At 52.1% G+C, this 22,081-nt stretch overlaps 1 protein-coding gene across 2 annotated transcripts; it reads left to right on the top strand.

Moving 5' to 3' along the window:
- Positions 1-806: 806 nt before the first annotated feature.
- TOM1 (target of myb1 membrane trafficking protein) lies at positions 807-21,929 on the top strand. 2 transcript variants are annotated; one of them, XM_035341283.1, is made up of 16 exons: positions 807-942; positions 8,189-8,273; positions 9,969-10,047; positions 10,193-10,342; positions 10,448-10,582; positions 10,900-11,046; positions 12,069-12,185; positions 12,598-12,731; positions 13,391-13,424; positions 13,969-14,077; positions 15,059-15,179; positions 17,745-17,820; positions 18,255-18,317; positions 20,003-20,062; positions 20,410-20,446; positions 20,540-21,929. In XM_035341283.1, exons 1-16 carry the CDS (start codon positions 891-893, stop codon positions 20,686-20,688), a joined length of 1,548 nt encoding a protein of 515 aa, XP_035197174.1. In that variant the 5' UTR covers positions 807-890; the 3' UTR covers positions 20,689-21,929. The 2 variants fall into 2 exon arrangements, with proteins under 2 accessions (XP_035197174.1, XP_035197183.1); XM_035341292.1 differs by lacking the exon at positions 18,255-18,317 and having other exon boundaries at positions 808-942.
- The last annotated feature ends 152 nt before the right edge of the window (positions 21,930-22,081 follow it).

The raw sequence follows: 22,081 nt of genomic DNA, 5'->3' as shown, positions 1-22,081 counted from the left end.
AAGAGCATTCATTTTTCCTTCCAATTTGAAGTCTCCATTGCCTTTTTCAGGGCAGTTGAGATTGAGCTGTTTTTATGGCTGAGACCTGAAAAATGCTTAAATTAAATCCTCAGGTGTGTGGGAGGATGTTTCTCCCCATTCCTCTTCACCGCGTTTTCCCCAGCTGTGCCCGTACAAGGTGCTCCGTCTCTTACAGAGCTTTTCTCATTTCAGCGTTAGTTTTTCTCAGTCAGTTAGAAGAGGCAGAAGCTTCCCCCACCACCATCCACGTTCTCAACCCAAGCCTCAGACCAGAGCATCCGTGTTTTAGCAGTGTGTGACTTAACCCCAGCGAGCCTGGAACTGGAAAGGGCCCAGCAGGGAGGCGGCCTGCTCCTGCTTCTCATCCCGGCCACTACCGAAGGATTCTGCTGCGAGGCAACCGGCTCTTCCCAGCCCTCGACAGCTTTGGGTACAGGGTAAAAACCTGCTCTAGGAGGACCAGAGGGGCATCGGCTTCAGCTTTGTCGTCTCTACAGGGGAGAACCCTTCCTGGAGGAGCTTGCAGACCGCGCACACCCCCGTCCTGTGTTAGCGTGTGAGATCCGTACGCTTTGTACGCTCCGTTCGGTACCCCAGGGACGATTTGCCCGCGCCTCGCCGCTTTTAGACTTCTGTGCTCCCGTTCCCGCCGGACCCGTTTTTGTACCGCACCGACAATATATTTTTGTTACCCACGCTCAGTGCTGCCGGCCCTTTGTAGCTCGCACCGCCCCGGGCACGCGTGGGGGAAGGGGGGGGGGGGGGGGAGCTCGGCGGGGCCGGGCCGGGCGGCGGCCGCTGGCGTCACGGCGGGGCCCGGCCCGGCGCGGCGGTCACGTGAGCGGCGCAGTCAGCTGACCGCGGCGGCGATGGACTTTCTGCTGGGGAACCCCTTCAGCTCCCCCGTCGGGCAGCGCATCGGTGAGACCCGCGCCCCGGCGCCTCCCCGCGCGCGCTCCCGCGCCCCCCTCCTGCCCCCCACCGCCACCCTAATGCCGGGTGTGCAGCGCGCCCGCCCGTCCGCCCGCGGCGGGACCCCTCTCCCCCGGGAAGCGGCCGTCCCCGCCCCCCCGCGGGGTGTCGGCCTATGAGAGGGGAGCTCCGCTCTGACTGGCAGGAGCTCTGGGCCAATAGGGAGCGCGCGGCCCGAGGAGGCAACGCCGGCGGCCAATCGCGGCGCGCAGGGGTCTCGAGGTGGCGAGGCGAAGTTTCCTCGCTTAAAGGGGACGGGGAGCGGGGGTCCGAGCCACGCCCCCCCCGTGGCGCTGAGCTCCGTGATTGGCTCGGGGCCATTCCCGCCTGCACCTCGCCGGGGGTCTTCGCTGGGAGGGGGGCTGCTGATTGGCTGGGCTCCAGCCGCAGCGGCCTATCAGCGCCTGGGCGGGAAGACCCCCTGCCCTGCCCGAGGGGACGGGGTGGCGGCCATTACAGGGCTGGGGGCTGCACGAGGCGGGGCCATCCTGTGGCACGGCTGGTGGGCGCCGTGGGCCTCCCCCCGGGGTGGGGGCACCAGGCACCGCAGGGGAGGCCGCCAGCCCCGAACTGCCCACCACGGGGGTCTGAGAGGAAGAATAAGACCACAAACAGCTACACTGCTCTCAAAACAGAGATGTGGTTCTTAAAATACTTCGAATAAAGATTCTTCTCTTCCCATGTTGTGTCATCCTAAATGCCTTCAGGTTGCGCTTGCAGTAATATTTTTGATGCTGCCCGTTCCTTGTCTCCATCCCGTATAATGGCTGTTTGTACGTTTATGCAAATGCCCGCGCTTGCTTTCCGTCACTTGTGTGGACCTTTGTTCTGTTCCTCCACGAAGCCCCTGATTCATCGCGCTCGCATGGGTGAGCAGCGTGCTGTAGATGGGGCGGGTAGGGAGCAGCCAAGCAGCTGCTTCAGGAAATGCTTTTGTTTAAGTGTTGCCTATTTCAGAGGCTCTCACTGACCAAAGCGATACCAGGGAAGGTTTTCAGTAAGAAAAAGCTCTAAATTATCTGTAATGCCTCCCTGGATGACAGTCACATGTTTGATCACACTTTCCAGGAGGAGCATTCTCCTGCCCTTTTCAGAATGACTCTCTTTGATTCCTCCAGCCAACATTACAGATACGTTGTTATGTTTGGTACAGGCAAACTGAAGTCATCTTTTGGTGTTACGGGTTACTACATGCCCAGATCTTCTGATCAGTATAGTAGTCAGATTGTAAGGCTTTACTTCCCTTAAGGGATTTTTCAAGCAACAAACCAACAGCAAAGAAGAGGAAGAAAGTATTTTCAAGAGTGTTGTCAAACAGGAGTTTAGAGTCCTCTGTATCAGAGGTGTGACAGTAGAGCTATCTTAATGATTGACGTTGATTGGGGTCATTGGAATCCAACGGGAGGACTTGCAGCGTACGAGAAGGGAACTGAGGTGTGGAGGACTAAAAAGGGCTGGTGGCAGTAAATATGAATGTTTTCTCCTTTTGAACATTGCCTAACATCCCAGGGATATGGTTAAATGCTATCTTCTCTGTTTAATTTGAGACGCGAACATGACTTAATAAAGTTGTTTAGTAGGTCTGTGGCAGCCGCATAGTGAACCCGTGAGTCTGATCAGCAAGCCTACACAGTGCTGCTGCTGCAGGCTGTCTGCAGAAAGCTGATACGACATCATTGTAAGTTACGTGGGCAAAGTCATGTGTGTCAGATACAGCTTATAAAGTCTAAAACAGCTTTAGATGAAGGCTATGGAATAAAAAATAAAAATAAAAAGCCTTCTGGGGGACATTGCAGTGATGTTTTCAAATTCACACGTTAATGAGAATGTAGTAAATCCCACTTATTTTGCTGTCAGGGAAATGGATATTCAAATAATCAAAATGGATACTCAGATAATCTCCGTGATTATGAGTCAGTTGCAGAGGACTAAGTTTACACCTTCTTACTCCCAGTCTTGAGATATAGTCATGACATTTGCCTTTGCCCTATTTTCAGGCCATAACGTCTCTTCCTAAATAAGATGAATACAGACTTATTTAATTGAAATAAAGTATTTCTGACAAATGGAGAGATTTTCAGAGTGCTGAAGCATTGTAGTTTGGATTTTACCCTTGAAAGGGTAACCCACTTGGCCTCTGTCTGGGAGCTAAAAGAAAAATGGAAATGAGGTAAATGGAGCTAAATAAAAAATGGAAAATCTAATTTCAAAGAGGTGCTCTAGTAGTAACAAGGCAGAGTGAGGGAATGGAGAGGAAACCACTAGCACTCTCTCCTGAACCCTGAAGCCTAGAATAGCCAGTAATTATAGCAGTACTGAAAGGGACAGAGAGAGGTTATTTCAGTGAGTGAAGGCAGGCAAGGGAGAGAAGTGAAGGCGTAATACAGAGATGGAGAGGAGTTTTTCCTCTTGGGGGGTGTGTTAAGCGTGAGAACCAGGGAAAGCTGAGACTGGAAAGAGGGAGAAGGTGAGAGCAGATTGCCTGTGCTCATGGGTGAGGGAGAGGAGCAGATAAAACACAATCTGCCAGAAAAATCCCCGCAGCCATTTGGGTCCCACCTTGCAGATATCCCTGCACCCTTCTGTGAGCTGGACCTTGGGAACTGGTAGGAAGCACTTACCAACTGTTGTCAGTAATACTTTCCTGCAAGGTAGCAGTGCTTCTCAACAAGGCGTCGCCTTGTTTTCTGTGCTGTGAAAGAGTTGAAGAGCTCTCCGATCCCTAAGAGTTTGAGCTGATTCATGGGAAAGGAGCAGGAGGGGAAGTTCGGAGAAACAAATACCCACAGCACTGACAGCACAAATCCGTGTCCATCACCCTCCTTGAATTTAATTTGAAGCCGTATCTGTTTTCTCTGTAGAGCAAGTTGTCTCCTGCATCTTTGGAGATGTACAGCAGGGCTAAATGGTGGAATCCCACCTGAGCTGGTGCTAAAGTTTCATTGTGGAAAGTGAAAGCATGAGGCTTAGCAAGGTAACGGTGCTGGATGCTGATTTGGGCCAATTCATTGTTTCAAATTGAAGGGAGGTAGGGAGAAAGGACTGTTGCATTACTTTCTGCTACACTGTCTTGTGCAACAAAATGCAGGTGCCCTCAAACACCTCTTGAAATTGGTGAGAAAGGGTCTGATGCTTTGCCAAGGAATTTAAAGCCATTAGGACAGAGTGCTGAAGGCATCCTGGTTAAAGGCCTGACTTGAGGCAGGGCACTGGTCTCTGACGAGCTGCAGTGGAGCATGCCAAAGGAAATGGCCTTAAGTTGCTCTAGGGGAAGTTTAGGTTGGATATTAGGAAAACTTTCTTCACCAAATGGGTTGTGAAGTATTGGAGTGGGCTGCCCAGGGAAGTGGTTGAGTCACCATCCCTGGAGGTCTTCAAAAATCATGTAGTTGTAGAGCTTAGAGACATGGTTTAGTGGTGGACTTGGCAGTGCTAGGTTATAGCATGGACTAGATGAACTCAGAGGTCTTTTCCAACCTAAATGATTCTATGAAGGCTTTCTGAATGCCACTTGGCTGGCCGTGGATGCTTCAGACCTTTGAAAGAGAGCAAAGGGAGCTGAAGCCTGCTTAGGATCTCCCCTGGGAATGTCTGGATGGGATTGCCAGCCCAGCAGTGGGCTCTCCCTGCCACGAGCGAAGAGGCAAGAGGCTTGGAAAGGAACAAAGCCACAAACTTCATCTGTGACACAAGGCAGGGTACAGCTCCAGTGTACCAGTTATGCCGAGTTCAGAATAGTTTATCTCACGGCTCCAGATAGCTTTTATGATTTAGTTACAGTCAGCAGGAGTGCATCAGATGCCGGGAAGAAAGAGCCATCGCTTTGCTTCGCTTTGACCCCGTACCACAGCCCTCAGCAGCTCTGGGTGGAGGCGAGCAATTAGCGAGGCAGCACGCTGGAAGCAGACAAACCCCGGTGCTGTCACACCCGGGAAGCCAGCCTGGCTGCCAGAACAACATGGCTTTGAGGTGGGCCTGTGGAGGGCCTCTTGCGCTCTGCATGGTCCACAGCCAGCTGGTGTCGGGCTTTGAAGAACGGCATTGATACACCGCCCATAACCTCCCTCACAGGCATACCCTGCAGCAGGTCGGGATCAGCTCGCCACACGCAGAAGCTGCCTGATAAGCCCTGCCAGGCAGTGCTGGGCGGGCAGCCATTCCCTGCCTCCTGTCCTCACTGTTTTTAGGGACTTGTCGGTGTCCCCGGGCTCAGATTTCGTGAGGAGCAGATGGCTTGCGTGTGAATTACAGCTTGTGAAACAGGGCCCGCCGTCCTGATCCTTCACGTTGCTAATGAGTAGACTTTGCTTCCTTCCCTTCTGCAGGCTTTAGCAAAGGGGTAAAGGTCAGGATTTTCAGAGAAAACTCCAACATATACTAGGCTTGGGCAGTCCCTTCGTGCTTAGAAGCAAGGGGGATTTAGAGGGCATTAGCACCAGCCCTCCCAAGGCCAGATAGGCCAGGCCTTAATCTCTGCTGGTAAATTCAAGTGCTTTGTCCTTGGAAATGTCGTGTGGTCGCGTCCCTGTTTTCCATATGCCCTAATTCTGCTCCTCCACCTCCGTATCTTCTGATTGCACGTCACATTTACAGCAGCTGCTCTCCTGCAGCTTTTCACCGACCGCTGTCAGAAGGGAGGTGACGGTGGCGGGATCACAGCACCGCTGTGGGGTGGCTGCGGGGCTGCGTGTCACCTCTGAGGAATCCCCACTTTCCCGTACAGGCCGGCCAGGTGAGGGAGCACACACGGTTTGTTTGCATTCCTTTCTGGAAAGCAAACCTGCTCCCCAGCCTTGGCAGGAGGAGCACATTTGGAAGGAAAAAGAGGGCAGGGAAGCAGGTTGCAGAGTAGCACCGAGCACAGGGAAGTGTGTTTGCAGTCTGTGCACACTCATGGAGGGCAAAAAGGAGGATGAGGGGGCTTGGGGAGGTTTTTGAACAGCAAAGATTTGAAGGTTAAATTCTGTTTTCATTTCGTTCCTTGTTTCTTCTGTAGCTTGGAGCTTCCCAGCAGGCTCAACCCTATTCCCAAGTTGTGTTTCTTTTTTCTTTCACGTGCAGTGTTTTTCTTCAGGAGTGTGAAGGATGGATGTGGAATTCCTTTTGGTAGAGCAAAGACCTTGCGATTGGTTTGTGAGTTTCATTGCCAGAGGCAACAAACAGTACACAGGAACTTTTTTTTGGGGAGGCTGGAGTTTAAACTGAGGTGCATCCTGAGCAGGAGGTGCCCCTCAGCATGCCAGAGGAGAGTGATAGCGAAGTGTGGCTTTCTGACCAGATGCACCAAATCCATCCCAGTCCTGATCGATCCCAGGTTTGCCCTGACAGAAAACATTTCCTCTGTGTATCGTATGGTACACCAGACATGCACCTCCGTAGTCCATGTAGACTGCCCTGCATATATTCTCCGCCACATCACTCAATGTGATGCTTCCTCACGTGCTTCAATGAGGAAGCTTAGATCTGCAGAGGCCAGGATTCCTCTGTGGCATGAGTGACAGAAAGTTCATCTGAATGACCAAAGCAACAGAAGTTCACCTGAATCAAGAGGCCTTCAGGATATTACAGTGGTAGTCAGACCTACAGAAAGGTGGAAAACTCTCCTTGCCACTCTCCTTGCCTTGTTTGCCCTCTTCCATCTGGTTGTGGCCCCAATGTAATCATCCTAATCACAGTCTAATCAGCAGGTTTTGCAGTCAACAGAAAAATCTGCATGATGATAAGATTCAAGCAGGGCGCTTCACGCTGTGGTGTGCAATCTGTGGGAAGGACATGTGTACAAGAGAGAGGCTGTGTTGCAGAGAGCTGTGAACAGCTTTTTGACTGATCCTCAAAAACACAACGTCCCAAAACATGATGGATGTGCTTACCACATCAGGAGTTAGAAATCTTTTCCCATGTTCTGGCCCCCGTCCCATTAGCGCTGCATGAGTGCGCACTTCGTTTCAGGCCCACAGATGGACCATTGGCTATTTGTTTCAGAAGCAGGAAGAGGCAGCTCTGCAGAGGAGGCTCCCTCCGAAAGGCTAGAGGACCCGCAGCAGCAAGGGTCAACTCCAGGTTGTGCAGGGACAGCAGTTTTGAAAATGGAGGCATTGGGTCTCCAGAAGAGCACCTGGTAGGTGCTGAACTGGTCTGGCTTCTTTAGTTTGTCTTGCCCCACTGCTGTCAGGCATTTTATAGGATGGGAGAGCTTGGAAAGATGGCTTTCCCCCCCTGCTTGCTTTCTGCTATATCTCATTGTTTCCCTGCGGCCTGGAGAGTGCCTGGTCCTGCCCACCCCACCGGCGGGTTCCCTTTCCCCCCAGCTGCCGGTGGTGTCCCTAAAGGCATCAGTCAGCCCATGTGGCTGGGGCTGAGAGACAGCTGATTACAGGGTGGAGGCACTGGTGTTCTCTACTAATAGCTGCTTGTTGCCCAAGTCTCTGCCTTGAATAACATCAAGGCTGACTGAGGAATTCCTAATTAAAGGGGACACAGTCAAAGCTGAAACACCATTGCTTCGACTTCAGCCTGCAGTCCTCTTCTGCTCGTATTCCCCAGAGGCCAGAAGTTCAGGGGAAAGAAGCAAATGTTAACCAAGAGAAGGTCCCATTTTGGTTGTTTATGTTTGCTTGTTTATTTTTGTAGAACCCATGTGAAGGCAAGGTGACCCGTGTGAGACACCATATCCATGTGGTGATAGGCACTTTATGTATGTAAGCAAAGGGGCTGGTTCCTTTGTTTCCTTAACTTGATGCAACTAAAAGCGACGCCGCTGACATTCGATCCACGGCAGTGTGAGCAGGCCAAACTCGTGGTTTCCTTTGCTGGCCGTGCAGCAGCAAAGCAAATAAGCCTCCATTTCTCCAGTTGTGGAGCTGAAGTCATGCATTTTCTGCTGAGGCCCTCTCCCTTTGTGTGTACACACCAGGAATCATGTGGTGCACGTCTGCGAGTTCGTAGCATGCGTCGAGTGAGCAAAGTTGAGCGAATGCCTGTCCCAGCACCAGCCAGCGATGTGCTTTGTGGTGGTGACACCTAGTGGGAAGCACTTGGTGGCTCAGACTTTGCAGCCCGATTCACCTGATCACATTGGTGGTGGAAGCCAGGGAGGAGGAGGCTGGGCTCTGGGGGTGTAGTGACAGCTGAACAGCAACCCTGAGAGTCCCAGGGCCACTCCTAGCCTTGTCCTGTCTTGGTTTCTGTCTTCCAGAGAGAGCTACCGATGGGTCCCTGCGGAACGAGGACTGGGCTCTCAACATGGAGATCTGCGACATCATTAACGAGACTGAAGAAGGGTAAGGGAGCTGACAAGGGTTCTCCTCCAGCAGCACACTCCCTGTAATACTACATCCCTAGGCTACAGTGGTAGCATGCAGTGGTGGAGGTAATAAGCCAGGATGCCCAATGGTTCCTTAGACGAGGCTCTGCTGGGAGATCTAGAGACACAGCAAAGCTGTCAAGAGCAGCTGTTAGATGGCTCCCTGTAATCTTTGTGAGCACAGGGAGCCATTCAAACAGGCCTTCAGAGTCCCCAGAGAAACCTAGATCCAAGCCAGGCTGCCTCCCATCTCCCAAAGGCACATTTGCAATATTTTTACTTTGGTTTATTCCTCCTTCATATCCCTCTCTCTCCCCTGGGAATGTAGAAATCTCTAGAGCAGTGACTGTGGAGAGAGGAAAATCTCAGGCTGCTATTCTGTCCCCTGACAGTGCGAGTCCTGCTGGGGTTTTGTTCGCAGCTATTTCCATATACAGTCACTCAGACATGCGCAGAGTGAGTCAGAGAGCCCTTGTCTCCCTCTCCCTGGGGTGGGATGTTCAGAAATCTGCCAGCCATGTTAACTCTGTACCTGGGGATTTGCCACTGAATTCAAGAGGGACCACTCCCTCTCACAGTGGAGATGTCAAGAACAGCATGTAAAAAAGAAGGTGATACACAGAGTGGAAGATGTAGGTTTCACTCATGTCCCACCCCGCAGTGAAGCTGATAGAGGATTAGCAAGCCCAATTTTCTGCTTCACGCTTGTATGTTAACAAAGTCAAATGTCTCTACTTACAGATCTGTCACCCCTTGTTTTCCAGCCCTGCTATCCCCATGGTGTAGATATGCCTGTCTGTGCTAACAGTTCTCGGTCCTGAGCTGTCACCACTTAGTATTTCAATTCTGGGTTGCTGCTAACACAGCTGTACCCTCCTGGCGTGGAGATCTCTCCCATTCTCCTGCTTATGCCCATCCATTGCAGCCTTGCTGCCCCCCGATCCGATCCACTCCTGCCCTCCTCATTACCTCCATGTTTCCCTCTCACACTTGCTCTGCAGCACTGCTGCTCTTCCAGCCCAGTCTCTCTTCCTGTGATCTGCTGGAGCATGTCAGTCCATTCGTGCCCTCTCACAGGACCACAACGGGCTTAGATCACAGGAATTCTCTCCTCTGAGAGCGGTTAAGGAGGCCCTGCTATGCTGCTGCTCTCTTGTCTGCCTGCAGCATATGCAAGATTTTGCCACTGCATCTCCCCTGCTTCTTTTTAGCTTCCTTTCCTCCAGGGAAATTTTGTTCAACAAGCTTCTCTCAGAACATAACAGGGATTGTTTTGTCTCTCTCTCTCTCCTTCCTGTTTCTAACCCATGCCAAGTTTTCTGTGCTCCTTTCTTGGCATCTCTGCTAAGGGACTTTGCTCTATCCCCAAACAGCACATTTCTATTTTTGTATTTACTCTCCCCTGTTTTGTCTGTACACCTTGGGTTATAACACAGACACAAAACCCTCCAGTTTCAGCAACAGCACTCACCAGCAGGACCCCGCTGCTGTTGCAGAACCACAGGCAGAAGCTGCTTTACCCGTCATTGCTTCAGGCCACACTGAAAACACGGTGGGGGAATGGTCACCACTGAGTACGAGACTCTGGATGCCAGTGGCTCTTTTGCTTTGCTTCTTTCTCCCTAGGTGAGTCTCAGCCTTCTGATCTTTCTCCCTCTGATTTCTCCTGCAGACCCAAAGATGCCTTCCGAGCCATAAAGAAGAGAATTGCAGGGAATAAGAATTTCCATGAAGTTATGCTGGCTTTGACGGTGAGTGATCAGGTCTCTTTCTCAGCTCTGTGATATCCTGCTGTAAAGCTGAGTCCTTGACTGCAAAGACACAGGTACCCAAAGACAACGAGGCTAACCCATGCAGGCAGGGAAGGCTGTAGCTAATCCTTCTTTGCCTTCAAAGGTCTTGGAGACATGCGTCAAAAACTGTGGCCATCGCTTCCATGTCCTTGTGGCCAGCCAGGACTTTGTGGAAAGCGTCCTGGTGAGAACAATCCTGCCGAAGAACAATCCACCTGCCATAGTGCACGACAAGGTGCTGACCCTCATCCAGGTGAGCCAAGAAGAGCGAGCATCTGCACCAGTTCAGCGAGTGTTTGCCTTTAGGTGTTTGTGCACTGTCACATGGTGATGGGCTGCGTTGTCTCCTTTTCCCCAGTCCTGGGCGGATGCTTTCCGCAGCTCACCGGACTTGACTGGTGTTGTGGCTGTCTACGAAGACCTTAGACGGAAAGGCCTGGAGTTCCCCATGACCGATCTGGACATGCTGTCACCCATCCACACACCACGGAGGGTATGGGAGCATTGCTGAGGAGAAGGAGGTTGGGCTGCTACTGTTCTGGAGCTATGAGGGCACTGCAGCAGCTTTAGGTCGCTTTTAGAGGAAATGAGGAGGGAGAAGCTGCAGGAGAGCCTCTTTGCAAGGCTATGGTGGGCAAAGTGGCTACAGCTACAGGGCAAGATATGTGGGGGAGGTAAGGCAGAGAAGCTGGAAGAGCTATTGAAAGCAGGTAGGGAGTTGACATCCATGTTTCTTTCATAATTGCACTACCTGTCAGCTGGGAGTTTCTAACATCTTCTTTCTGCCACTTTTCCCACCTCTGTCCACAGACTGTGTACAGCTCCAACTCCCAGTCTGGACAGAACTCACCTGTGGTCAACTCCCCGCAGCAGATGGAGTCCATCCTCCACCCTGTCACCCTGCCCGCTGGCGGAGAGACATCCAGCGAGGCGCCCATCACACCCACACCAGAGCAGGTGAGTTGGACACAGACCCCGTGGTGCTGCTGACCGTGCCTCCACTTGGGGGCTGTTTCACAACTGCTCTTCTGGGACTGCTGCCCTGGTCCTTCCCCAGCCTCTGTCCTTAAGGAGTTGTTCTAAAACATCATCCCTCCAGGGCTCACCAGAGCTCCTTCGTGGTCATAGCGATGAGCTGGGATACCACAAACACAGAGTGGTTCCACTTTCCTAAGACAGGGCTGCCAGCAGGATCCAGGAGCATCTTTTGGCTGCAGGGAAGAGAACTGAGACGCACAGGCTTTGAGCGAGGTCTTTGCAGAGCAGTGCAGTGCAGTGTAAGCTTGCTCAGTGCGTGCCTCCTTATCATCTTTGTTTATCTTGCCTCACTGCTGACTTTATGTAAATCAACCCTATCTAGTTATGCAGCTTGCAAAGGCCAGGGCTTTCTCAGTTGTTTCCCCATCCTGTTTTCTCCTTCCTCACCCTGACTTCATACGACAGCAGGTTCAGCACTAATCCTCCAGCTGGTGGTAGGTTGCGTCCCCTCACAGAACAGAGGCTAGAAACTGCTCTCCAGGGACTCATTAGTAGCCTCTGAAACCAGAGAGAAAAAGCTTCAACTGCACACTTAGCCCAGGCTCACCTTCTGAATGGGAATTCATTTTTTCCCCTCTTCCGCTGCTTCAGAAAAGAAATGATTTGAGTGGCTGCCACACAGAAGCCGCTAGCTGGGGAAAGATTGAATCATAACAGCATCCTGTGCTGGCCGTTGAAATTTGAGGTTAGGCGTAGTGGCAAGGGTCCCCGGTGAGAGCCTGGCATCTTTTACCAGCAAATGAATTTGATGGTGAGTAATGGGGCTTCCTTCTGCTGGGAGCTCCCAGGAGCCAAACTAAGCAGTGACAAATGAGTTCTCCAGTGGCCGTTCCCTTTGGCTCTGTGAACACGCACATGCTGTGTGCTGCCATTCAGAACTACCTTATCTATCCCCCTAGCCTTTTGGGCTGAGCTGTTAACGCCTCCCCTCCCTCCTGCAGATCAGGAAGCTGCGCAGCGAGCTGGAAGTGGTGAACGGGAACGTGAAGGTCATGTCGGAGATGCTGACAGAGTTGGTGCCGTCGCAGGCTGAGACTTCCGACCTGGAGCTGCTGCAAGTAAGGAACAGAAGGCAGTGCTGGTGGGCAGGGGGCTGGCACATGGAGCTCAATTTAGCGATGACTTGATGGGCTGAAACATTATGCATATCAGGCGTGGCGAACAACCGAAGTGGACAGGGAAATTGCACTGTTGAGGTTGGAGTTGTCTCACATAAGGACCTGTAATCCCTGAGGGCCTTTATTTCTAAATGATACGTTAAACAAGAGGCATGCAATTGTGAGGAGAGAGCAAACCAATAACTGTAAAGCTCATATTCAGTTTAAATCTCATATCGCTATCTGTTCTCCTCTACGCCTGCTGATAGGCTCCAACAGGCTTTGGGGTCTGTCTGTCCCGGTCACACTTCTGAATCTGCGAGTGCTCAGCCTCAGTTTGACCTTTGTGGTAACTTTGCCTTGCTGTGAGCAGGAGCTGAATCGTACATGCAGAGCCATGCAACAGCGTGTGCTGGAACTGATTCCCCGTGTCCTCCACGAGCAGCTCACCGAGGAGCTACTCCTCATCAATGACAACCTCAACAACGTGTTTCTACGCCATGAAAGGTACCTGTCTCCCTTCTCTGCCCTGCTCTTCCACAAGAGCTGTCTGCCCTTTGGTAGCCTTCTATTCCACCCTTCTGATCTGCCCATGAATGTAATGCTCAAGGTGTCAGCCTGTACCAACCATCTTTGAAAAAAGAGCCAATTCGTACCACTTCCTGATGTATTCCTGCCCCTTCTAAGATACCGTGTTGTTGGTGGAATGTAAACCTAACCCAGAAGAAAGACGGAATTGTGTGGAAAGAGGCAGTTTTCTAGGTCTGAGGCAGACAGGCTCAAAAATGACTTGCCCAGGTGGAATTTGCACCCTTTTTTGTCATCCATTTCACCAAACTCATCTCTTCCTCTAGGGTGAAATCTGGAGAATTTGGTCCCTTTTTTTCTGTCTGAAGGAGAACTAGGTTTGAACAATTTTGATTAGAATTAGCTTTGGAGTATCACAAGATGCTTCCTCACACCACACCTTTGGAGACATGAACTCTGTGGGCTCCATTGTGGTGTCTTCTGTCGAGGGGGTGGAATTGGGCCCTGAACCATGCTCCCTCTTTCCAAGTATGTAGGAAGGGGCAAACTGTGCCAGGCCTTACTGAGAAATCTGTTGGGTTGAGGGTGAACAAGCACACACTATTGTAACTCATCCTGTCACGTTATTTTTCTTGCAGGTTTGAGCGTCTTCGGACCGGACAGTCTGTTAAGGTAACTCAGAGCTGTTGCCTCCTGTACAGCTCAGTTTGCATCCAGCAGCACCTGCTGTGTCCTGCTGAGTTGGAAAGGGATCCAGTCTGCCCCACTTGAAAGCTGTAGGCTTTGCTGTTCCTGCTCAGCTGCACCAGACCACACTGGTGTGCAAGATCATCCACTTCCCAGTGCTAGCCTCTCCCTCCCTGGCAGTGGGCCCTTCCCCTCACCCAAAGAATAAAGACAGACCAGTAATAGATGTGTTTCCTGGGTGCTGAGCATTGAGAGGACCAGTTCCCAAAGGAACCTCCCTGTGTCATCACTGCCCTGTTGTCTGAGCAGCACCCAACCTACGGACATCCAGCAGAGCTGGGAGGCTGACTGCCAAAATGCCCTGGGACACTATTCCCAGACAGTTCTCCCATCACGGCCCCCGTTCTCCCAAGATGTCTTTTGATGGGTACAGAAGGGCTTTCCCTTCAGTGTTAACGAACTAGAACTAGGGGGTCAGGGTGTCCAGGCCTCACAAACTCTTCACCATCTTCCATTTTTTTCTCCAAAGGCACCAACTGAGGCACAGAACAGCTTGATTGACCTGGGACCCAGTACTCCTTCTGCAGCGAGACAGCCTGAAGTCACCAACAACCTCTCCTCCCAGCTGGCTGGAATGAGTACGTTGCCATGTAGTACTCCCCTCAGTCCTTCTCCTGTGCTGCTTTGAGAATCCTTTAATACCCTTGACTCACCTTTTAAAATAATTTAGCCACCTTTATAAAGTAACCTAGAGAAATAGGGTATATCATCAACTAATAAACTCGTGAAGAAACCTGTGTATGTACCAAGGGACACAAGCATGTCTCAGCATCCACAACCTCAGGTTGTGCAGGAGGTGGACTTGACTTAAGGAGGACCTCAGCATTAGGCTGTGGCTAAGCACTGGTCTTTCCAGCAGGGAAAGACCAGTCCTATCCCTAGCAGCAGTGCAGTTGCCTCCTGCTGGTGTCCGGGAGGAAAAAAGCTGCTGAGCTGTACTGCAAAGGCAGCCATGAGCATCTTGAGCTCAGGACCCAGGTCTTGACATGTCAGAAAGCCTAAGGAGTCCTAATGGCCTTCAGGACATACCAACAGCCTACATGGTGGTGCCTGAAGCTCTCTCACTGGCTCCGAGCACATTCAGTAGAGCTTGGGTGCAGCTACAGAAAATCAGGAAGGCTGTATTTACAAACAAGCCAGTGGATATATTTTTCAAGCCAGGGTTTTTCAGGTGACGCATAAGTCATGAAAATCCACTTGTCTGTCTCAGAGGTGCTTGCCCAAAAGCACAGGTCATTCTCTTCCACAGGCTATGGAGCAATTCCCTGTGTTGTCTTAAATGGTAAGGAACATCTGGCCTTCAGAATCAGCACAGTAAATCGATGCTGCTGTTGCCAGACTGAGCTAAAAATACCCTGCTGAGCAGGTGAAGAAGAAACTGAGTCTGTCACTTCACTCACAACACTGAACGCATGCATACACTGTTCTGCTGCTGAGGGGCAGGATTGATGAGTGGGCCTAGAGCAATTTTGTGTCATGCTAGCTTTCCACTTAGTACTCCAAGCACATGGCCCTCCATTCACTGCTCTGTCCTGTTCACCCTCCCCTGTCTCCCACAGACCTGGGCTCAAGCAGCGTGAGTGCAGGGCTGCACTCCCTCAACACCTCTGGCAAGCTGGAAGAAGAGTTCGACATGTTTGCCATGACCCGGGGCAGCTCGCTGGCTGAGCAGCGCAGAGAGTGAGTGTAGCACCCCTTCTGTTCTTGTCTTCGTGTAAGTGGGGAGCGTGCGGGGGAACGGGGGCTGTGAATTCAGCTAGCAGCAGTTCCTGGGAGGCAGTCGGATGTACAGAAACGTGCTCTTCCCATGCAGTGTTTGTAGGATGACCTCAGTAGTTCCCCTGCTACCATCGTTTCCCCCTCACTGTGTCCTGGGCACATGGAAAAGGAAGCGGTCTCTGTGTGTGCGTGTCCCTTACTGCTAAACAGAGGGGCTGCATGTGCTGGGATGCTCAGTGTCAGGAGATGAAGGTGTGGAGTGGGACTGGCTTGAGTTTCCTTGTCAGTGTGTGAACTCAGGACGTGCTCTGTGCCCTGACTGGGAGATGTTGAATTCGGTTATCACTGAATATCGATGGAGCCTAATGGACAGACTATTGAACTGGAGTGCAGGAAAAACACGATCCACTGTGGCTTGCAAGACAGGGCACTGCTCCGTGCCTCAGTTTCCCTGCTGGTAAATGGGACTGATGTTTGAGACCTCCTTATGGAGTCAAGAGTTGGGTCTTGTCCCATCTGGACTGAAGAGGTCTCTTCTCTTCTGCAAAGAGTGGATTCCTGAGTCCTTGTTCTGGGAAGAGCCAACAAGAGCTGTGCTGACTGGAGCCATTTGGCTCACTGGATCTGTTTCACCAGTCAAAATCACCCGCTGTTCTCCACAGGTTACCAAGCAGTACTGCCCACAGGCACAGGGCTACCTCCAGCCCTCAAAGTCTTGCGCTCTTGATCTCCACCCCTGGAGTGCCTTCCTCTGCAGCTGTGCTGTGGCAAGTTAAGACCTCATCAGGATGTCTCCTTTCATTCCTTTGCCTCAGACTGCTTCTAGCAACCCATGGGCAGCACACAACTTGATTTACTCCTGGTCATCGTGTATAAACACTGAGCTCCTCAAGCCGATTACCCTGCTCTGTCTCCACGAGCCTGTCTGGCCTTGCACCTCCCTCACCACAACTGCTGGGCGAGGAGCGCGTCAGCCTGTTAGGAAGCAGTGGTTATACATGCAGACAGCTGTTTTGGGCTCAGCCTGTTTGCTGAACGTGGCTCCCACCACTTGCAGCTCTGAACTACTTCACACAGGGCTGGGAACCCCTGGGTGGAGGGCTGCATGCAGGGTGCTCCCAGCACACGTGGGTGTGCTGCCTCAGGGTAGAGGCAGTCCAGGGCAAAAACACAGGTGCCTCCAGTTTGGGGCTGAAATGTGAGCTTCTGGTATGTGCTCGGTGCTGGTGGCCGAGGGAGAGCTTGGCAGGGGTGGAATCGTATCCTCCCCAGCATGGCGCAATCCTTAACACACTGAGACTTGTGATCTTTGCTGCCATGAGGCGTCTTCTATTTATTCCTCACTGCCTTCCATCTGCCCACATTTGCACCCCTGCCAGGTAGCCTCTACTCTCACTGGCTCAGATTTCCCGTTTCACTCACCAGCCTCTGCTGTTGGTGTCTCCCTCCCTCTGAACCAACTCATTTCCCTGCTGCTCCTGGACAAGACGTTCTTGCAGCTGGGGTCTGTTCCTGACTCCCCGTGCTTCATGAGCATCTCTGCGAAGCAGTGCTTGAAACACCTCAAGCCTTTTCTGCCGTTCTTCCTCATCAGTGGCATGATAGCCGCGTTGTACTTCATCCTTGATGCCATCGTCCACAGCGGCCCCTTCACTGATGAGCACTTTTTTGAGAAGTTTGAGCGTCGCTGGCCCAAGCCGCTGGCCCTCAACAAGAACGGATCCACGTGATGGTCTGCTGCGGCTGCAAGGAGGGGCCTGGGACCATCTGGAGGGGAGACCTGCGGAGAGCTTCTGGGATAGGCTTCGTTCTCCCAGCATGGACGGGCTGTTTGTTCCAGCCTGCGTGGATCAGATGGTGACATGTGGCGTTAGCGTGTGTGGTAGCTGCTTAGCGGGGACGCAGAAATGGAATGAGGGAGATGAGGGGTGGGACATGTCTGTGTGTGGAAAGAAGTTGCTGGAACGAGGCATTTGGAGACCCTGAAGCAACACCAGGCTATTCTGACCATCCAGCCCAACCTCCTATGTGGCATAAATCTGTCTTTGCCACCACCAGTTCTTGAGTGGTCTTGGTTAAAGATGTGGTTTTGAGCTGTGCCTGTGAAGGCAGGCGGGTACACAGGGGCTTCCTTGCTCAAATCCTCCCTATAGCAATCTGCTGGTCAGTCTGTGTTAGTTATCTCTGTTCTGCAGTCAGCCCCAGAGAAGATGAGTGCCATGTTCGATGCACCTAGCTCTGTAAGACTGTGTTTTAGTCTGTTGGATGGGTGTTTTCAGACGATGCCTTGTCATCCTCTTGTTGTGTGCCTGGGCTGTCCTCTGGTATCCCACAGTGAAGTTGCAGTGCGTAGTTTAGTTTGTTTTGTGTGGGCTGCGTTCATCTTTAGGAGGGGTTTTGCATACCTTTCTAGCAGAGTGACAAGAGATGAAATGTTACGTAGTCAGCAACCCTGAGTATATATTTAGGAGTTCCTGCTCTCTCCTCCCAGGCTTTTTATTAACCTGTGTAACTTGGTGCTTTCAGGGTAAAGTACGAAGATCCCCAAGCCTCCAAAGGACTCGCTGGTGCCCTGGATGCCCGACAGCAGAACACAGGAGCAGTAAGTGACCACAGAGCCTTTAGTACATCCCCAGGAGGGGTTGTGTCCTCCTTGCTCACCAGCACAATAAATGTGCAGTCTGTTTGGAAAAATGTCAAGCATTTAACATGACTGATGATAACTCCTCATCTCCACCAACCTGCATTCACTCCCTGGGCTCTCTACCTCATTCTTTAAACCTCAGAGCTGGGGAACTATGGAAAGTCTGGACTTGACTCAGTTGGTAACAGAATAACCTCCTGCATGGAAATTTCCACTTGGAAATACGTTTTATTCCACTTGAGAAGGTTTCCAAGTCCGTTTGCCTCCTCTCTGCAATCAGAGACGTGGGCCACCAGTAACAGCGTGTTCTTTCCCCCACCCTAAACCCACTGCCTCCCCTCTCCCCCACCCTCTGCAAGAGCAGTGTTCAGTGCAGACTCTCTCTCGAGCAGGGGGAGTTTGGTGCCTCCAGTGATGGAGCCCAGCTGACTAACTGGATGGTGCGGCAAGGAATGGTGAGACTGTGGGGCACCAGCAGGGAGAAAGGAGGCTGGGGCTGCTGAACGAGATAGAGGTGCCACGGGCACAGCACATGAGGATGCACAGCAGACATCAGGAGACTGCCGACTGACATGGCACAGCCCTGCCCTGGAGACCAGGGTTGGGAAGGAAGCAGGCAGAGTGTCAGTCTTCCCTCAAGCATGCATAATTGTAGGGAGAAGTCCCAGCAGCCTGGAGGCCAAAAGAGCATGTGCTGCTCTTTGAGCTAAAAGATGCCCTGTTACGGGCTGGGTGTCCCAGGAGCAAGGGCACTAACTGGGGGTAATATGAGGAAGGCTGCTGCCATTCATTCCCCCTGCAGCCTCTCCTGCCCAGCATGAGCTGCCCTATTTGGAATAAAACTTACTTTGGCTTTTATCCTGTAGGAGGACTTCTCTTGTAGCTAAAGAGTTCAAGCCTCCAAGCTGTTGAATTTTGTCTTTCGGCGGCAGGAATTCCTGCACTGCACCACCTCAGGCATGCTGAGGTTTTGACACTCCCAGGTCTGAAGTTTGTTAGCCTGCCTTCCTAAACTGGACACTGCCTAGACTGATGTCTGCTCTCGGAAGTTTCCCCACCAGCTGTCCAGCTGGCTTGAATGCACTTCTACTCCAAAGAGTTCCTCTCTGGGTAGACAGAGCCACTTTGCTGTGAAACTTCCTCAGTATTACACATCCTCTTCCATCCCCGCTCACCCCTCTGCCAGCTGTGGTAGCTATCTGAACTTGCTACCTGGTTTTGGGAAGTCTGCCTGTCCTTGGTGAGAAGGGGTTGCTCTTCTTCTTGGTCTCGCTGTTTTCTGAGAGAGCTATAGGTACTGTACAGACTAAGAAAAAGAGTTCCTACAGATACCCTCTGGCATTTCTGCTTGTGAAAACTCTAGCAAGGGCTCAGCTTTGCTCAGCTTTGCTCAGCTTTGTTCAGGAGCTTGCAACTAGAGAAAAGGATCTGGGGTTTTTATTTGGTCTTGGTTTCCTTCAAGGATCTCTCTGTCAATTAGAAAAGTGTCTCCTTGCTGCTTAAATTGTCCAGGGATGTTAAAGTCTTCTGTGCTAGCTTCTTCCCTACTGGAAGTCAAACTTACTTTAATTGCAGAGGACTTTGTCTTTGATGGATCCATTTCTATAGTTTGGTGTGATGTCAGACCCTGCTGTGCTTCATGATCCCACCTGAATCTTGGCAGGTGCCTTTTCCCCTCAGTGTGGTACCACTCCTGGCACATTCGTTATCTTCAGCACCACAGACTTTGACATCAGACCATCACTGCGTCATGGAAGGGAGGTGATGTGGAGAACAGCACACCTCTTCTTCTCTGGCTGCCTAACACAAGCAGCCAGCTTCCACCTAGTGGGTCCTTACCAGAATGGAAAGCCTCATCCTGTACTAATGCCCCAAAGCCAACTACCAAACCCCAGATGCTTTTAATGGCACACATCCCGGAAGCTATGCGTGCCTGGGTGTGGATGGGGCAGAGGAAGCAGGTGAGCCATCGGTAGCTGGGAGAGCTTTTGCAGTTGCAAGTCACCTTTGGGCAGGCCTGAACTGACTGAACGGTGGGGCAAGAAGGTTCAATTTTGAGTTGGGCTTCCCTTTTGCAGAGTGGGTTTTAAGAACATCCTCTCTTCTCTTGGTCTCATTTCTCTTTTTCCTTCTGTCCCAGGTGCCGGTTCCCCAAGCCAATTTCATGGAAGACATCGAAAAGTGGCTCTCCACTGACGTGGTAAGTGCGGGGCTGCTGTCCTGGAGGCAGCAGTCATGTCAGAGCTGGCTGTGGGGCTGGATCTTAGGTAGTGCTCAACAGCACCGGCACTGCTGAATGTGTGGCACAGGCTGCTTGGAGGGAGCAGGGGAGGAAAAGCCAAGGACACAGGGCCTGGGGTATTGTAAGAGTATTAAAAGCCTTCTGGAAGGCACAGCCAATGAGCTGAGGCTCAGGGCCACTTAAACACGTCTGTACTGCTGAAGAGGGGAAGCACTATCTTGTTTCCCTCCATGTAGACAGAGAATCACACCTGTGGAGGTACCTTTGCCTGCCTTGCCTCTAACCATGCCCTTCTCCTTCCCTAGGGGGAGTCCGAGGATGCAAAAGGTGTCACCAGTGAAGGTAAGAGTCACCAGCCACCCCCCTTCTCCAGCTGGCAGCACTTTGGCTTTTCCACAAACCTCTCTCCTTGCTGATGCTCTGCTCTTGTCCCAGAGTTTGACAAGTTTCTGGAAGAGCGAGCAAAAGTTGCGGACCGACTCCCCACTTTGTCCAGCTCTTCAGCAGGCACGTCTGTCTCCCCTCCTGCTGCCAGCCATCATCGGAAGCAAGCAAAGGAAGATGACGCTATGTTTGCCTTGTGAATGCTACTGACTGGTGTGCTGTGGAGCAAGAGGCTGTGTGTGCTGTTTCGCTCGCCTCCGACCAGGGGCCAGCAGGGGAAGGACTCTGTCCCCTTCCTCCACTCTCTTCCTGTTTTCTTTTTTGAGTTGTTTTTATTTTTAAGCTGCTTTCAGATTCCAGATAACCATTGTTGTGTTTAGGGATGTCGCACAATAGGCTTGTGAAGGGGTTTTTCAAAGCTGCTCGAGAACGTGGAAGGTGTGGGCTTTTGGTTTTGGTACGAGGTGGGCAAAGCAGAAGCAGCTCCCCATCCTCCTCTCCAGGGAGGCAGTCAGAGATCTTGCCCAGGAAATAAGAGAGGCTGCAGCCTGCTGCTGAAATCGTGCCTGCCTGCTTCTTTCCTAGCCCTCCCAACAGAGCGGGTCCCCGGCCCACTGCCTGCCGCTGTTAGACTGGAAAGCAGCAAGGGTATGCAACATTACAGGTGGCAGAGCAAAAACACTAATGGTAGCGGGGCCCTCTTGCTCTAGCCTCTCTTGCACAAGTGCTTGTGGTATGCAACACCTTCCCACTCGCAACCCCTTCTCTTCCTCTTCTCCCCCATCAGTTTATCCAGGCCCTACCCAAGCCCCCACGTTTCCGTTGCACGGCAGCCAGCTGCCAAAGCCCTGGGCTGCACGCAGGGCTCGAGCTGCAAGCGGTACCCAGTCTGCGGGCCGAAGGGGCTGTCTGCCGTGGGGTAGGGTGTGCCTTCAGCAAACTCTGTAGTTAATTTAATTCTGCCCTTTTTATCCTTTCCTCCCCTCTTGCCCTGATACGATCCCGCCTCCCCCTTGCTGCTTCCGCTGATGCCTTCCACCGTGTCCTGCTGTGGTGTGGGGAGGATCTCGGAGCCTCTGAGCAGCCAGTGCTAGCGACTCCCCGCATGCTGGGGGCAGAGAGCTGTGCTCCCTAAACCTGGAGGCTCTAGGCACTGTTACACCGGAGAGAATGTGCCGTTGCTGGGGTAGCTTGTTCAGCTGGTGAGCGCAGAGGTGAAGCAAGACTCATCCGACACCAAAAAGCAGCTTTGCAGCAGCCGGGAGCTCCTTTGCACATGGGGAGCAAAACCCTCCTGAGCAAACCGCACATGCTGCCTAATCCTACGGGGTGGCCAGGGAGGAGGGTGCCGAGCCTGGGGCTCCTGCTCGTGGGATTTCTTGTTGAATGTGGGAGAGTTGCCTTTTTTATTGCACATTAAAGGAGCAAACTCTGGACCCTCCACTGAAGAAATGTGTGTGCTGTCTTTGCTGGCGTGGGGAGGGGAAGAAGAGGGGTGCGACCACGCGGCCACATTTGCTCTCTGCAGGAAGATGAGGGCATGGTGGTGCTGGAGGAGGCACGGCGTGGGGGCCGAGCGAAGGCAGGTGCTGG

This window comes from Oxyura jamaicensis, chromosome 1 (assembly GCF_011077185.1).
Source record: "Oxyura jamaicensis isolate SHBP4307 breed ruddy duck chromosome 1, BPBGC_Ojam_1.0, whole genome shotgun sequence".
Lineage (NCBI taxonomy): Eukaryota > Metazoa > Chordata > Aves > Anseriformes > Anatidae > Oxyura > Oxyura jamaicensis.
The sequence above is the reverse complement of the archived record's forward strand: the minus strand, read 5'-3'. Positions and strand labels throughout refer to the sequence as shown.

What these genes read in the sequence shown, in the direction of transcription:
- TOM1 (XM_035341283.1), top strand. Translation starts at nt 891, where the DNA reads ATGGACTTTCTGCTGGGGAACCCCTTCAGCTCCCCCGTCGGGCAGCGC. An exon ending in CCCCGTCGGGCAGCGCATCG is followed by an intron (nt 943 to 8,188) that starts GTGAGACCCGCG and finishes TCTGTCTTCCAG; the next exon opens with AGAGAGCTACCGATGGGTCC. An exon ending in TCACACCCACACCAGAGCAG is followed by an intron (nt 11,047 to 12,068) that starts GTGAGTTGGACA and finishes TCCCTCCTGCAG; the next exon opens with ATCAGGAAGCTGCGCAGCGA.